The 16,971-nt window shown below is 39.9% G+C and overlaps 1 protein-coding gene and 1 long non-coding RNA gene across 3 annotated transcripts in view; one reads left to right on the top strand and one right to left on the bottom strand.

Annotated features, from left to right (window-relative positions):
- xpo6 (exportin 6) overlaps window positions 1-14,520 on the top strand; it is a 109,058-nt gene extending 94,538 nt beyond the window's left edge. For both annotated transcript variants that reach the window (XM_020528600.2, XM_048609561.1), the window contains 2 exons: window positions 4,206-4,436; window positions 10,830-14,520. In XM_020528600.2, the coding sequence (XP_020384189.2) occupies window positions 4,206-4,436; window positions 10,830-10,931 (333 nt within the window). In that variant the 3' untranslated portion in view covers window positions 10,932-14,520. The remainder of the gene's footprint in view (window positions 1-4,205; window positions 4,437-10,829) is intronic.
- Window positions 11,650-16,857, bottom strand: LOC125485670. The gene is made up of 2 exons (XR_007264386.1): window positions 16,714-16,857; window positions 11,650-11,911 (listed from the first exon to the last, which is right to left on the bottom strand). It is a non-coding gene; the product is annotated as an uncharacterized LOC125485670 (long non-coding RNA).
- Between the last annotated feature and the right edge of the window lie 114 nt (window positions 16,858-16,971).

Below are 16,971 nucleotides of genomic sequence, written 5' to 3' on the forward strand. Positions count from 1 at the left end.
ATCCATGTCGATCACCTTTCCTAAACTGAAGTAGTCCCATTTTTCCTGCGTTTGGCCCATATCCCTCTAAACCTTTCCTATCCATGCGTCTGTCCAAATGTCTTTTAAATGTAATTGTAACCCCCTCTGACAGCCCAATCCATATACGAATCGCCTGCAATGTGAAAGTTACCCCTCAGACTTTTTATATCTTGCCCCTCTCACCTTAAACCTATGCCCCCTAGTTTTAGGCTTCCCTACCCTGGGTAAAAGACCTTGGCCACTCACCTTATCAATGCCCCTTTTGATTTTATAAAACTTCTAAGGTCACCCCTCAACCTTCTACACTCTGGGGGATAAAGGTCCCAGTCTATCCACCGTCTCCTTTTATAACTCAACCCTTCCAGTCTCAACATCCTTGAAAATGTTTGTATCGCAACTGGAAGTATTTTATACAATGATTAATTTGAGTTTTATAATCACTAACTGGATGCAAGCAGAGCATTTGTGGCCAATTACCTTTTAAGGAATCTGTAAAAGAATAAAGGTGGGTTGAGTGAGTGGGCAAAAACCTGATAGTTGGAGTTTAACATTGGAAAGGAAGAGGCCATGGGCTTTGGTAGGAAGAATCAAAAAGCAGACCATTTAAATGGAGAGCGGTTCCAAAAAAAAGTGCAGTACAACTTTCTGGGTGTTCTTGAGCACGAAACCCAAGCTAGCGCACAGGTCCTGTAAGTAATTAAGAAGGTAAATGGAATTTAGGCCTTTATTGCTCAAAGGTGTACATTTTAGGGGATTGATGATCATAGTTACTTAACATAGGTAGTCAACAATTTGTAGCAATTTTCTAATCGGTTGAGTGAATTAAGCAGCATTTTAACTATGATACGTTAGTTAAGTAGGCAAAGAAAGGAAATGTACAAACCTGTATTGGATGCAGATGCTTCACTGATCCAAAACTGTTCTTTAGAATTAAGTAGAAGCAGTGCACTTCTACATCCCATGTCTTGCAGTCTTTCTTTGTAGTCTTGGTGGCAACTGTCTTTGTTCTTTACTCAACTTGATGCAGGGGAACTCATGGTCTTCCCTCAAGAAGATGTGGCTTGTCCCCTTGCTGCTTCTCTCTGCATATCCCTATTAATAGCCATCCCTCTTCAAAGTGAGGTATATCACCTGTCTAACCCTCTTGACCAATTCCCTTGGCATTACTCATGTCAGGATGACTGTCACTTTGCCCAACTCCATTTGAAGGTTAGCTTTTAATTCCTTCCAATGCAATACACTATGTTGATAATGAAGTATGGTAATGTCTGACAAATCTTCGTGATTCATGATCACTCTGATTTTTATGACCTCTCTTCTGTTTTCAGAGATTTGTTTATATTTACAGAAGGCTAGTTACTCATCTGACATGGTTACGTGAAGACAAATTTCTAGAAGAGGTTGGAGTTTAAAAACTGGGAAATCTTGTTAACTACTGTAGAGTGGTGAGACCACATCCTGGGAGCTTATGTACGGTTCTGCATCCCCATCTTTTCTTAAAAAAAATACAGCAATTGGAGGCAGTTTGAGTGAGTCACTAGGCTGATTCCTCAGATAAAGGGGTTGACTTACCAAGAACGGCTAAACAGACCTCTTTTTCATTTGAGTTTAGAAGAATGAGGGGTGATTTTATTGAAACATTCAAGGTTCTGAGGGGGTCTTTATAGGATCATTGGAGCAGGAGTTGGCCATTCAGACTCTTCAGCCTGATCAGCCATTCATGAGATCATGGCTGATTTTTAGCCTAACTCTAAATACTTGCCTTTGGCCCATATCCCTTAATACCTTTTTGCTCAACAAAAGTTTAATCTACCTCATGTTTAAAATTAACAACTGTTCTAGTATCGACTGCCATTTGTAGAAGAGAGTTCCAAACATCTACTACCCCATGTGTGCTGAAGTGTTTTCTAGCATCTCTCCTGAACGGTCTGGTCCTAATTACGTCCCCTTGCTTTAGAAACCCCAAAACAGTAGAAATAGTTTATCTAACCTGTCCTTTCCTGTTAATAATTGATCAGATCACCCTGTACTCTAAATTCGAGAAAAAAACAGGCCTAATGTATATAATTTCACCTGAAACTTAATCTTAAGAAATGGGAGCATAATTAGACCATTCAGCCCACTGAGTCTATTTAAGCGTTTGATCTTAGCCGATATATTTCTCAACCTCATTCTCCTGCCTTCTCCTTGTAATCCTTGATCCCCTTTCTAATCAAGAACGTATCAATCTTTGGTTTAAAGAAACTCAGTGAGGTGGCCTCTACAACCTTCTGTGGCAATGAGTTCCACAGATTCACCACCCTCTGGCGGAAAAAAATTCTTGTGCTGTAAAAGGTTGACCCTTCACTCTGAGGCTGTGTGCTTGGGTCCTAGTCTCTTCCCATTAATGGAAGCGTCTTCTATACATCCACTGTATCCAGGCATCTGTATTCTGTAAGCTTCGAGATCGCTGCCCCAACGTCCAAAGTACACACTTGGGGACCACAGTTATTCCTTGTCTGGCAAGCCCTTGATTCCCAGATCATTCTTGTGAATTTACTGTGGACCCCTTATCGGCACATCATCCCTTACATACAGGACCAAAACTGTTCATAACATTCCACATGTGGTCTCACCAGAGCCTTATTCAGCCTCAGCAGTATGTCCCTGCTCTTGTTCTAGTCCTTTTGAAATGAATGTTAACATTGCTTTTCCCTTCCTGACTGCCAACTGAACTTGCATGTTAACCTTAACAGTTATCTTAACCCCTGAAGTCCAGGTATCATTCTTGTAAACCTACATTGTACTTTATCCAAGGTTGATACATCCTTCCCATGTAGTGCCCAGATTTGCTCCGCATTCCAAGATGGGTCTGACTAGGGTTTTGTACAGCTGCAGTGTAACTTCTGGGTCCTTATACTCTGGCCTTCTAGATATAAAGACCGGCATTCCATTGGCCTTCATAATTATTTTCTTCAACTAATTGTAGCATTTTAATGATTTATACACTTGAGTCCCCGAGTTTCTTTGGATATCCTCTTGTATTTAACTTCATGCCATCGAGAAAGTACACTGATCTATTCTTTCTTGGTCCAAAATGGATAGTTTCACACTTATTCACTTTGAACTCCATCTGCCACTCTACTTCTATTTCTTATGTTCTCGAGAATGGCTTACTAGGTTATTTGAAATGGCAGTTATGAGTCAATTGCATTGCTGTAGGTTGGGATCTCAGATCAGATTCAGTTAGTGAATGAGTGAGTAAGGATGGCAGATTTCCTTTCCTAAGGATTTGATGAACCAGATGAGGTTTTATAACAATCTTGTGGCTTCACAGTCACCATAACTAATACTAGCATTTTATTCCAGATTTATGTAATTAACTGAATTTAAATACAGTGCACTTACTCCTGAAACATGCTCCAGCTTTGTTCTTAGATCAACAAATTAAATTACCTAGTAATTTGATTAAGAAATGTAAACAACAAAGTAAAATTGTGAATATTGCTTTTTTAATTAAAACAAAGTGAAGTTGGATAATGTAAAATCAACAAGTGAGTAGGGATATACCTTAGCATCCTCCAATCCAGAATGTAAATTTTTGAGTATATTACAATTGGTGCTAAGGGCTTGCTGTAGTTTAGTGGCTAGCAGTCTCTTCTGAGTTAGATTGTAGATTCACGTCCTGTTCCAGAAACTTGAACACCTAATCTAGGGTAATACGTAGTGGAGAACTGAGCAAGTGTTTCACTATCAGAGGTGCCATCTTTCAGATGCAGTGTTAAATTAGTCCTGTGCCTTCTCAGTGGGTGTAAAATATGCTATCATTAATTTTGAAGGAGAGTTAAGGGAGTCTGCTCAGGCATTGGTGAAGCATTGCTTTTATCCTGACTAATGCCTAATCCTCAAACAAAAAAAACCCTTTTTTAAGAAAAACCTTGATCAGGATGGCATTGTCCTGTAATTACTTTGCGGTGTGCAAATCAATTGCTGCCTCTCCCAACAATATGTAATGACTGCACTTTTAAGTACTTAATTGACTGTAAAGCATTTTGAGATATGCTGAGATCAAGAAAGGCTAGTCTTTTGCTATGGGGAGGTATGCAAAATTTTGCAGCCAAGGGCTGAGCAGGCTCTTTCTGATCTTTCAGACTTTACTGAAGTTGTTCTCAAATACTGAAGAATTCTTACTATTTTCCTCCCAGAAAATCTTCCGAACGACTATGCTGTTTCAGTTCATCAATGTGCTGCTGCAGGTGCTGGTCCATAAATCTCATGACCTGCTACAGGAGGAAATCGGCATCGCTGTGTATAATATGGCCTCGGTGGACTTCAACAGCTTTTACACTGTGTTTTTACCCCAGTTCCTGGGCAGTTGTGATGGTGTTGACTCCAATCAAAGAACAGTGCTTGGCAGGAATTTCAAAATGGACAGGGTTAGTGACTGGAAGATAACTGGGTATCGATAATATGGATGTAACTCTGTCTGGGTACTACAGCCAAAGGATCCCTTTCTAAGATTCCTAATTACTTAGTAAATGCTGTAATGTAGAATACTGGGTTTAATTGCTGTGACTTATCTGCATGGTAAGTGTTCTCTGGAGAGAAGGGAAAAGGCCTGAGAGCATTTTCCAACTTGTGTATTTCCTAAAACCTTAGGACACAACTGCATAAAGGAATGAACGTAGTTTCATTTGAAGCAAAATCTGCCTAGATGGTTGTATTGATGAAGTACTTGTGGTTGAAGGGGGCACAAATTGAGCTGAGTGGGCTACGTTTTAATACAACTTGCAGTGAAATCCTATTGAAGGTATGGAGACAACTGTCACAGACACTCAATCGCTGGGCAGATAAGTTGATCACAGATTGACATGATCATGACCAAATTATAAACCAGCCGTTTTTGGAAAGTTCCAATGTCTGAAAGACCGAGCAAGTCTATTGCCAATTTCTGCTCATTCAGCTGATACATCATAGGGATTATCAGTATCCAGATCACCCTCTGGGCAATAAAGCCAGTCCTCATGGTTTGTTAGAGACAAAAACTGCAGATGCTGGGATCCAAAGTAGACAGAGGAGGCTGGAAGAACACAGCAGGCCAGGCAGCATCTGGAGGAATGGAGCTGTCGACTTTTGGGTATTACCCTCTAAGGATAATACCAGAAACATTGACTGCTCCTTTCCTCCAGATGCTGCCTGGCCTGCTGTGTCTTCCAGCCTCTTGTTTGTTTACCTTCATAGTTTGTCTGGTCATACCATTACTGTTTCTTTGACCTGACTTGCAAGCCATTGATCCCCACCTGAAACACTGGAGCAATGTGTAGTCCCCTTGCTGGAGATTTTTCAGGTCCTGTTTTCTAAGCAGTGGCTATCTTCCTTTTCATTAGAACTGAATGGATCTATTAATTCAGGTCCACTGCATACGTTTTCTTCTTTTAAGACACTGCCCCTTGTGTCTCAAAGAAGAAACTGTTCTGAAAACCAGACTTTGCCTTTTCCTAAATTCTTGAAGAAACTGGATAATTACATGAGATTAGGAGGAGTTGAAGGATGGTCTGAATTGCAGTAGGGCTGAAGCATAAACATCTGCATGAACGATTTAGGCCTAATGATCTGTTTCTGTGTGTGAGTTCTTTGCCATTCTTCAGTTAGTCCTGCTAAATCTATGTTTGGCCAACTTTTACAGAATAAAGTCTGTAAGGATAGTTTAACAGATTTAATGGGCTGGACTCAGTCGTTAGTCTGTAATCAGTTCTGGTTCTGAGCTGGTAATGGGTGCATGTAATTGATTCTCTAAGGCAGGCTTGTGCAGTTCTGGGGATCTTTAGCAGATGTTTAGCTTCATTCTGTTTTATGATTAGGATTACTAATGAGTGGAGTTTGAGGAAGTGGACAATTTGGGCCAAGAACCTCTGGTTTGAGTTGAGGAAGTCTGTCTCCAATCTTCTTTCCCAAAAGCGCAATTGCTGTTTGTTCACTCGTATTACATTGTTTTCTGTATTGTATTTCATCTTTCAAGGAATGTGAGCATTACCAGCAAGGTTAGAAAATTTATTGCTCATCCTGTAATTGGTCACGAATTACAACAGTGCTGGTCACGATTTTGACCCAGCAATGGTGAAGTAATGACACTACATTTCCAAGTTAATGGCATTTGGATTGGATGGAAACTTGCAGGTAGTGATTTTCCTATGCATTTGCTACCCTTCTCATTCGAGTTGTAGACATTACAGGTTTGGAAGATGCTATCAGAAAAGCTGAGTTGCTGCAAGTTAGTTGAATAAGTTGCTAATCAGTGAATTGCTCTGCCATGAGTGATGTCAAATGCACTGTTCTCTTTAATTTCTTTGTATGGTGCCTTTGCACAGCAGAGCTCCTTTTAAGATTGCTCCAGCCTATTGGTACGTTCTGGATACCCTCCTGTAGAATTCCCTGCTCTTACAGTCTCAATATTTATATGTACAGTCTTGTTGAATTCCTGGTCAGAGGGAACCCACAGTGCGTTGATTACTGAGGATTGTGATAATGGCATAGAAGGTCAAAGGAAGATGATTAGTGTCTCCCCTATTGAAGATGGCTGAAATTTGTATGATTCTAATATTACTTGCCAATTGTCAACCCAATCTTTACTGTTGACAAGGTCTTGCTGTAAGTGGGCACAATTTCAGTATCTGAGGAATTGCAAATGGAACTGAATATTGTGCTAATGTCAGCAAACGGGGAAGGATAAGTAACTGAAGATGGTTAGACCCAGGCTATATCCTGAAGAACTCCAGCTACATCTGAAGTCAAGATAGTTGGTTTCCAACAACCACAGTCTTCCTTTGCCCTAGGTATAAACTCTTCACTGGATGAAGTTTCAGATGGTTCCCATGGACTTCAGTCTTCCTAGAGCTCCTTGATATTACAATCTCTGAAATGCTGGATTAATGTCAAGAGGGGTGGCTCTCAACTCACCTCTGGAATTGAGCTATTTTGTCCACCTTCGGAGCAAGACTGCAGTGAGGCCTGGAACAGAGTAACTCTAAACCCAAACTGTGTATCTGCAAACCTGCTTAATACTGATTCTTTCCATCATTTTGCTGATAATCAAAAGTAGATTAATGGGGTAGTAATTGGCCAACTGGATTGATCTAGATTTTTGTGGGTAGCACTTCAAGGGAAATTTTTCACTTTGCCAGGTAAATGCTAGGATTGAAGTTGCACTGGAAAAGCTTAGCCAGGCTAGCAGCTAGTTCTAGAGTACAAGTCTTTAGCACTACACCTGGGATATAGTGTTTAGGGCCCACTGCCCTTGCTGTATACGGTGTATTCAGATATTGGTATCATATGAAGTGAATTGAATTAGCTGAAGACTGACATCTACAACAAGATTGTGATAAGTAAAATTGCAGGGTGGCCCACCCAAACATTTGAGTTATGTGAAGCTTTGAGGTAGCTAAAGAGGCATCTGTGTAAGCTGCTATTGCCTACAAATATGCTCAAAAATACAAAACAAATGCAGTAAATAGTTGAAAATTTATTTTTTTAAGTTCTTCACATCCAGCAATAGCCTGATCTTGTACAACAAGATCACTGAAAAATCATGGAAATCTACTCCCAAAATTCTGATCTTTTTCTGCTTGACATGCTGCCTTTGGTTAAGCATGCTAAAATCTCCTATCCGATCGCTACAATCAAATGTGTTTTCCATATTTAATGCTGCACTGTGAAATTCTGGAGCATCTCCAGTCTTTTGTGGTTTCAACCGATGAGCATGCAGTCAGGCATTCAGCATACTTCAGGGTTATCAGCCTCCTCAGTTGAAGAACGTGTTACATTTTTGATTGCCTCATCTGTCAGTTGTGTTGTGCAGCATTTGGTGAAGTCCACCTTGGAAGTTTCAATAGCTCTGCGTTTTCCACAACAGCTTCCCGCAAGTGAATGAGAAGAGCTTTGCTGTTGGGTTAGTTGACCATGCTCTGTTCCTTGTTATTGGCATCTTGTACAGCTGTAGCTTTTTTGAAACCAAGGTGACAAAAGCAGTTGGTGACTGTGGCTTCCATCTCCACTTTCTACTTTCCCTTCATCACCAATGTAGCCTTCAGAGCATTTAGGTTGTCCTGCTTCGTCTATGGCCTCAAACATGAGAGATCAGATATTATCAGTAGATAACAAGGTGTAGAGCTGGATGAACACAGCAGGCCGAGGAGCAGGAAAGCTGATGTTTCGGGTCTGAACACTTCTTCAGAAATGGTAAAGTTATCAGTAGTTGATTTTGAGGTTCCTAATTACCTCCAGATATATTGGCTAGAGCTTGGCCGTGATGTTGGGAGATAAGGACATCAACTTGACACTTCAGGCCAGTGATTTCAGATGTGCGGGATAGTGGTCTGTAATGATCTTTCTTTCTCCTCTTTATGCATTTTGCCCACTTTACTGATTCACAATTCAAAAATGGTGAAGTCATTAGGAAGTTTATTGCCCCCTACTACATGGGTAAAGGCTTGACATTCTCTAAGCAATATAGCTTTTTGGGATTTCCTATGACGAGGCAGTTTTTTTGGCTCCATCCATATTGGTACTGACCATCGCAGCAGATCACTGTAGTGACATGTCTTGCTTTGCTTTCCACCATTACAGGTTTCATTTTTAACATTTCAAGAACAATCTGTTAAAAGATATTATATCAGCTGACTTCTTCCATGTTAAAAATGTCTTTTGGCACATAATTGTTCAGGACATGGGTGAGACCACTTGGCATCCATAGCTGCCATATCTTAACCACTTAATGCATGGAAGTCTGAAATGCCTTGTCTTGGTCCAGACATTCAGTCACTGCAGGTGAACTTTGTTGCCCTGCGTCCTTTCCAGGTCAGTTCCACTTTCTTGCAGCATTGGACCAGAGATTGGAACGTTCTTTGCTTTGTCCCAAATTAGAAGAGCTGCTCCCTTAGAATGGGAACCCATTCGAGTTTTCCTCCTTGCCAGAGAGAAGGCCTGCTTGTCAAGCTGTTCCAAGATTTTCTTTTGCGCTTCAGAATGGTTGCCAAACTTAGTGGTGCCCATTGTGTTACTTTGTATCATGGTTTTCCACTTGATGTATCAGCTTCACATTGTGTCCATTCAATGGCATTCTTAACTTTGTCTCAGGTTTAGCCATGCTTAAAGACATCTCTGTCAAATGATGGCTTGCCCTTTATTTTGCACTGTAGTGTGGTCTAACTCTAACTCCATTGTCAGGTATGATTTCATTACAAGCTTGAGAGTTCAGCTATTTGAAGTTTCCAGTCTAGAACTTCAACTTAGGACTGGCATCTTTTTATTGGATTTCCTTTTCTGTCAGCAGGAATGGCTGACCACTTTGTGCCAAGGAGTTTCAGGTGATCTGATTTTGCTGTCTAATACAGGGATTGACAGGAGGGTGAGGAGATGGATCATTTGGCTGAAGATATTGCAAATGCGTCATCTTTAAAATTTGCATTTAAATGCTGGGCTTTCCCGTAGTTAAGGATATGAATGTTTGTGAGCCCTCCTTGTGTTAATTGTTTAATTGTTCTCAACCATTCAAGGCTGAATGTGAGACAACAAGGTGTAGAGCTGGATGAACACACAGGCCAAGCAGCATCAGAGGAGCAGGGAAGCTGACATTTCGGGTCCAGATGTAACAGCTGCAAGTCTGATCTTTGTTGGATTGCTTAATTTCTTTAGTATATTATTTACACTGTTTAGCATGTACTTTGTAGCTTCTTCAGTCTCCTGTTTAGGTATCTCTGGTTCTTTGTTCATACTGTCCTGTGCTCTTTGAACCCGTTGAGAGCCCCCAGGACCACTACTTTCACCTTTATTACTCATCACCCCTTTTTCTCAGGTTTTTATTTATAACCAATTTTTTCAAATATTTATGGATTCTACAAGACTTTGTAGCAGAGAATGACACATCTTAACTGCACCTGTGTAAATTTAGTTTGCAAAGGAGTTAATGTTATTTATGTTGAATGTCTACTCTGATCAGAGTCTATAATCTCCCACTTATCATGATCTTTCCTCCTTAGCACACCATTTGAACTTCTCAACTGTAGTGAGAAATATCCCATCAACTTGATTGTCTCCATAAGTAAATGCTGATCACTATTGATCCTTCCGTGTTGCACTTACCCGTGGCTCCCCATTCCTTCCTACGGTCGAGGGCCCACAATTCTATACAATTCTCATGCCCTTTTAAGGATTGCTACAAACTCAAAATTACGTCCAACTTTTTGTATTTTAATACCTTTTTAGATATAGAACAAAGGTTTCAATTTGCCTGTGTTCTTAATGAGCTGACTTTTCTAGACATATCTACTTGGGCTGTCCCTGTATATCATTATTGCTTTTCAATTTATTTTGTATTCAAATTTTGGAGCTGCTTTTTGTAAGTATAATTAACTTGAACTTAAATTGGGGCTAACCTTGGTGTGAAAAAGCACACTGCAGTTGGTTTTTCTCTTTGCCCAGATTAGTGTTTCTGATCTGTCTGTTCATTATTGCCATTGGGATGTTAGCAAAGTGAAATTTTTGCTGTATCCATTGAACAGACTTTGTGGTACCTGTAGAAAGTCACTGCCCATTCAGGTGAAGTTATTGTAACATCAGAGTTTTTGTTTGGGCATTGAATGACATAGAAGTAATATCTGCTGCCCACTGTCTGTCAAACCCAATATTATGAGTAATGCCATCACTTATAGGTGTAATGCAGATCCAGTTCTATCCATTGTCTCTATATAAATTGAAAATTTGTTTTGTTGCAGAAAGTATTAGTTAGAAAGCATTTACTAACGTGTCTCTCTTTCTCTTCCCACTTATGCTAGGATTTGCCTTCGTTTACACAGAGTGTACACAGACTTGTGAATGATCTGCGTTACTACAGGCTTTGTAATGGCAGTTTACCTCCTGGAACAATCAAGCTATAGCCCCCCTGACTGATGCCTTCATCCTTGCCCTCCTGCCAGGCTGTCCAGTGCGACCTGCTAGCTGGACCCCTCAGTACGCTGCTGCAGCACTTTGTGTCTTTGTCCTGGAGAAATATAATGGTTGTATTCAGTACATTGACATGATGCAAACCAATCATGTAGCCTGCACTGAATAGACATCAATTGTTCGCACCTTCCCATCGACGTGGTCCTCTCAGCTGTTTCTTTGGATTAATGAGACTCTCCCTGGCAGTGCGACTGTGTTCAGCACTTTGTTTCCTCATTTACTTTGATTTGCCTTGAACATTTCTACTCTGCGCAGGCAGAGAACTCTCAATTTTAGGTCATATCATTCCAATGTGATATCAATGGCACATGCTTAATTGAAGAAGTGCTTGTGTTATAAACTGTGTTCCAATCCTTTTGAATTGCCCTCAAAAAAAGTATGCTGGATTATTTTTAATAAGTTTTTAAGTTGAGTAAATTTATTTTATATTTTCATTAGACTTCCACTCATCTTTGTAACAATTCTCTTATCCTTTTCTCTCATTAGTCAGTCCTGTTCAACTTTTATTCACCTGTGTATGTCATGTGTCCACTTCTGGTTTGCTGAGGAAATGTTGAGGTGGACTGTGGAATGTAGAATTGTAGGTGGTGCAGAATACAGGATTGAAACGAATTAGATGATGTGTGATCAGTAAATATAAAAGACCAAATGTTTTTGTTGGCATTCATGTTTTTTTATTAGGATCTAACTTATTCTCTGTTTGTCTCCGAATTGTGGTGACTGCAGTAAAGTGAACTTTTACCAATTAGACTGTGACAGAAGGAGAATTTATTTTCTTTCTTGGTCCACGGGTCACTTTGTCCTGGCCCAACATGTTTTAACTCTGAGCCTCTTTATTGTTCAACTCTCAATCTGCTGTGCAAACACATTTTCTGCTGCTTTGCTGGAGAAGGTGGTAATGAATGGCCAGAGCCTGCAAAAGAAAAATTGGTTTTGTGAGGAGGATTAGTGACCACCAGGGAGAGTAGGTGGGATGAAAGCTTCTGGCATCAGTGATTCAATTTACTGTACAAATGGTAGGACCTGCAAATCTGGTAGGTTTAGAGTGGACACATGACTGACCAAAGTTTAGTTGGGATTTCCAACCTATGAAGATGGTACAGGTCAGGAACTTTGAAATGTAGAGATCCTGAGCCATGAAGAGGCTGGGTTCTGCAGTGTGAGTGAGGCCTTCATGCTTATCTGAAGCTTTACCAGTTTTCTGTCAGCTGCTCATATTGCTACTTTGTTAAAATTGGGCCACCTGGACTAAATGTGTTAAATAGGTGAATTAAGCTTTATACTTGAAGATTCAAACTTTTTTCAGAAGTTGTTTAACAAGAAGGTACAGCGATTCTAGGAACCTGAAAAAATGTGGCTTTTTAAAAATCAGTGAGGACTTAAATTAATGATGAAAGCCCAGTTATTCGCCACAAGATATTGGTCTTTTCAGCATTGTCCTTCCCTTTTTTTTTTTTGCTATAGTCATTAATTCATAGCAGGCCCCTGTTACTTAATCATCAACTTTCCTTCAGGCCAAGGAGGCTTCAGGCAGCAATAATATTTGAAGACTTGGTTCCCTGTGATGATCCAGATATTTCCCAGATCCTTGGCTGTGGTACATCCCTAACATCAAAACCTAGTACTTTGTGCCCTGTTCATGGGGCACTGACTTAACTTCTGTTTTCAGCCACAAAATAAACAACTTTGTGCAAAAGAATTTTTTTTAACAAACTATTTTTTGTCTCTAAATTTGAAACATCTATTTGGCAGTTTAAATGTAATTGCGGTTGACAAAATCTGGAACCAAATATTTTCAACTGTGAACTAAATTATCAAAATGGACATCCACTCTAGAAGTGGGTGGTTAAGGGGAGGTTAACAGTTTTAATCTAAAACTGTGCAGCGTCAAATACTAATGAAGGGAGCTTCATAGTGACCTACTCCTGGCACTAAATTGGCACAGCATCCAATGGTAATTGCAAAGACTTGTATGGTTGAGATGCATCACGTAAGCAAATGAAAGGTCCCCTTATTACATGTGGCCCATCTGCATGGACTTATTTAAATGCTGGTTACCAGTTTGTTCTACACTTTCAGGAGTGGAACTGCATTTTATAAATAGTACCTGACTTCTAGGACATTGAATATTACCAGCACCCCTCATTTCTAAACCACTTCCACACTAAATAGGCACAAGCAAGCTGCATTGTGCTGTGTTCCTGTTTGATTCAATAATCTGAAGCTGCTGAGTCCTTGGGAGAGGAGCCATTGTTTTCATTTGGGAAAGAATTGTTTTGAGTTGTTTGATTCTCAGGAGCTTGCAATGAGCCTTTTTTAATCTTTTGCCTTGAGTATGTGAGACATAAGTACACCAAGTCAGAGGCAGATAAGTGGAAGTCTAATGTTTGTGGTACAGTACCACTATTGATTGGACTTGACCTCTTGGTTTATGGCTGTTGCCAAAGCTTCTGTCAGACCTGTTGGTTCCTATATAATACAATGAGGTGTTGGCACAACCTTGCATCTTGCCTTTTTTTTTTAATGAATCCATTTGCTCCCTTTTTGGTTCACTTCTCATTTCCTTCTCCTTTGCTTTTATTCCTAAGATGGTAGCACAAAGGTCTGCACAGGCTCCTCCATGACCCACGTCAGCACTGTTCTATCTTCGGCTATTAAATGTGTACCCGACACAGCATGTCGACTGTTCTCTGACCCTTCACGGAGGGCTGACAACTCTACTCTTGCACAGCATCCCAGCAATCTGCAAAAACGATTCTCTGGTTGCTAATGGAAGATGAAGCCAACCTTTGATCATGCATTCTGGAACTGGAATGGTTATCAGTGAGGTGTTTGTGCTGTAGAGAAATTCAGCTTCCCTTGATGGGGTCCAATGCTGTGTATTTCCTGGGCCTCATTTAGTGGTCCAGGCTCTAAAGCCACTAAAACCATCATGGAATCCTGTGTCTACAGTTGCTGGGGCCTGAGATCCTGCATTATAGGGCACCTTCGATAAGTCTTGTTCTTAAATCTTTTGGATAGACCCCAGTATACTCTGCCTCCAACAATAACGTTCCTTTGCCCATGCTACATCTACAACATGATTGAACTCCACTGTGGTATTTATAAACATCTTCTCTGTACCTGAAAGGAGTTTCCTCCCAGCGTACAAACTGTGGTGCAGATACCATGGTGTCGCAATGTTGGTCTCACCTTTGTAAAATGTGGCTGACCAGCTTGTGTGTTGAAATTTGAAGCTCTGTTTACAGTTGTATTTAGAATGCCTGTATTTGTACAGTCACTGCAAGTATGTGCAAGACAGGTGCTGCCTCATGCAGCTTGCACCATGTATAAAGTGGACTCTGTTTATTTTTTTAGGATTATGGTAATACTTTGTGTAAAAGTGGACACCGATGCAATTATAAACAGGTTCCAGCTTTCACCAAGGCTGTCAGTGTTTCTGGATGTACATATGAGACTCTGTATTGTGCCTGAACACTTACAATGCGAAGTGTATTAAAATTACACACTGGTTTTACTGTTTGGGTTGATTTTGTGACATTCCATTGCAGAACTTTAGTCTTTTAATAAGTTGCCATTGTTCAACTTTTGTGTAGATATGATTTTTTTAATAAATGATGATCCTAATAAGTGTTTGGCTTCAACAGGCATTTGGGAATTATCAGTGTCTCAATCTCCATCACTTAAGCGCACAAGTACAGAAGCAACATTGGCTGTCCGTATTGCAGAGCGATGGTTTAAAAATCTGATTTAGGACTCTCGCACTCTGTACGGTCTCACAAAGATTGTTTGTACAAACTTAGGATTCTCTGCATCTTGGGGTTGACTCATCATGTTGAAAATATTTAGCCCATTTAGTCAGAATTTCTACATCCTGCGGTTTACAGCAAATGTGTAACTTGGGTGCGGGAGAAGCAGCAATGCTTAAATGTAACTTTTATTTCAATCTCTCTTTCTGTTGTGTTCAGTAGAAATGCATGAAATAGGCTTTACCTCTCCCTTCCAATCAAAAGGACTTTCCACATGTTACCCATATTTTGACTAACAGATGTTGAACTGCAAAGAAAAAACAGGCAGATACGTTGGTGATGGAAAGTTTTATGTACCTAACGTTGGATTTCATTTAATATAAAGACCAGAGATGCTGATACCCACTGACCTTCAGGTTATTGAAGAAGCTTAAATATTTGGTCATCAGTAGTAACCTCCAATATATGAAGGGGGAAGTCAGAAGGCTGGAATCTGCAAGGGAGTGTCCAGAAGGGTGAAGGGGACAGCAAATGATTAGAGTAAGTTCAAGCTGGCAAAAGTGAACATAGAGCATAATGGTGGATTCTGTTAATGTTGTGCCAGAACAAGTACTCTTGAACCTAAGCTGTACATTCAGGTAAATTTTCATTGTTTCCTTTCTGGTGCTGAATGTATTTTTTCCAGCCAAGACCCCTAGTTATAATGCATGTTGTGCGTTGCTTTCAGATTAACTCCAGTTTTACATGAAAAGCTTCAAAATGATACTAGGGTCCCTATTTGCGTACACAAAGGTGCAAGGTGTGTTAAAATTACACACTGGTTTTAATCTTTGGGTTGACATCCTTGGAGTCCTTCAGTCCAGGCCTTGATCTTTTTAGTTCCTGAAGGCTCCAAAATAATTGTGGAGGGATGGCAACTGTTAGAGTTAACTGATTTCAATTGAGAACAATAATTTGTTATAACTAGACTTAGTATTCTGGGATGGCACAAGATTTCTACTACCAATTCCAATCAAGTGTCTCCTCCTAGATATTTGGATGAAAGACTGCCAATCCTAACAAATTGTCCTGGTGAATCTAGTGCTACATTTCATGAGAATGAGATTGGTATATCTTTATGTTGCAGGTAATGCAATAGATGGACAGTCTAGAGCTAGGGCTCAAAAGACAAGATGGCTTAAGTGATGTAAACTTCATGCTGCGTAATGTGAAACCAATCTTGCCTTGCTAATTCTAGGGAAAGGAGAGGGAGTCTTGACCATTCTGTGGCTTGCTCAAGTTACTGTATGAACTCTTGCATAACCTTAGTCTCGCTGTGCTGCTAAAGAATATTGAGTCTGCTGAGGTAAGGCAAACGTTTATTGTATGGTAGATTTGTCTTGTCACATGACTGAGGGAATGATCCGTGCCATTGCGTCACTTCCTGTGATGTTTACTGATCTGTTACTAATTCATACTGTCAGACTTAACCCGTTATACTACATCTCCCTCGGCTCTCTGACCTATCTATTATACAGTCTTCGCCGTGTGTGCTGATGTTTGGCTATAATTCACATTTTGCATTGTGTTCTGTATTTTCATTTATCTACCAAAGCGGCGTTATTAAGTTATACTATTAAATAATCCTTTACTCTTTTTACTCTAGGAAATAACTACTAAGTCTGTGTGAAAGGGAAGTTTTGTCATACTGATAGTACATCATATGGAACTGGGACATGTATCTGTAAGATCGTAGCAGAATATCCTTTCATATCCCATCTGTAAATAGTCATTTACTAAAACATGTTAATACAATAAAAGTCATAAAAGTACCACTACACAATGAATTCTCAAAAACAAAAAAATTGGATTGTCAAGCAGAACAGTATAAATTGAATAAAATTAATCTATATTTCAAGAACATAGGTTAAATGTTGTATCAGATGAAATGATTAAAATGTGAAAGATGTGTATTGCATCGGCTTACCTTAAGTTTACGTTACTTTAACAAAGCACTTGCAACAAAAAAATCGCTTTTGAAGTGCAGTCATTCCATAATCATCAATATGGAAGCCAAGTTGCATATTTCATGATAATGATTTCATAAACTGTTATGGTGGGTGAGGGAAGTACAATGATCGTACTTCAGGAAGAATGTTGTGCTTTTTTAAGTGTCCGTCTGCACTGACCCTCCCTTTCGCCGAGCAGCGATTGCTCCATCTTTCCAGGACAAGTTTAGTAAATA

The sequence above is a fragment of the Rhincodon typus genome, chromosome 21 (assembly GCF_021869965.1).
Source record: "Rhincodon typus isolate 14 chromosome 21, sRhiTyp1.1, whole genome shotgun sequence".
Classification (NCBI taxonomy): domain Eukaryota; kingdom Metazoa; phylum Chordata; class Chondrichthyes; order Orectolobiformes; family Rhincodontidae; genus Rhincodon; species Rhincodon typus.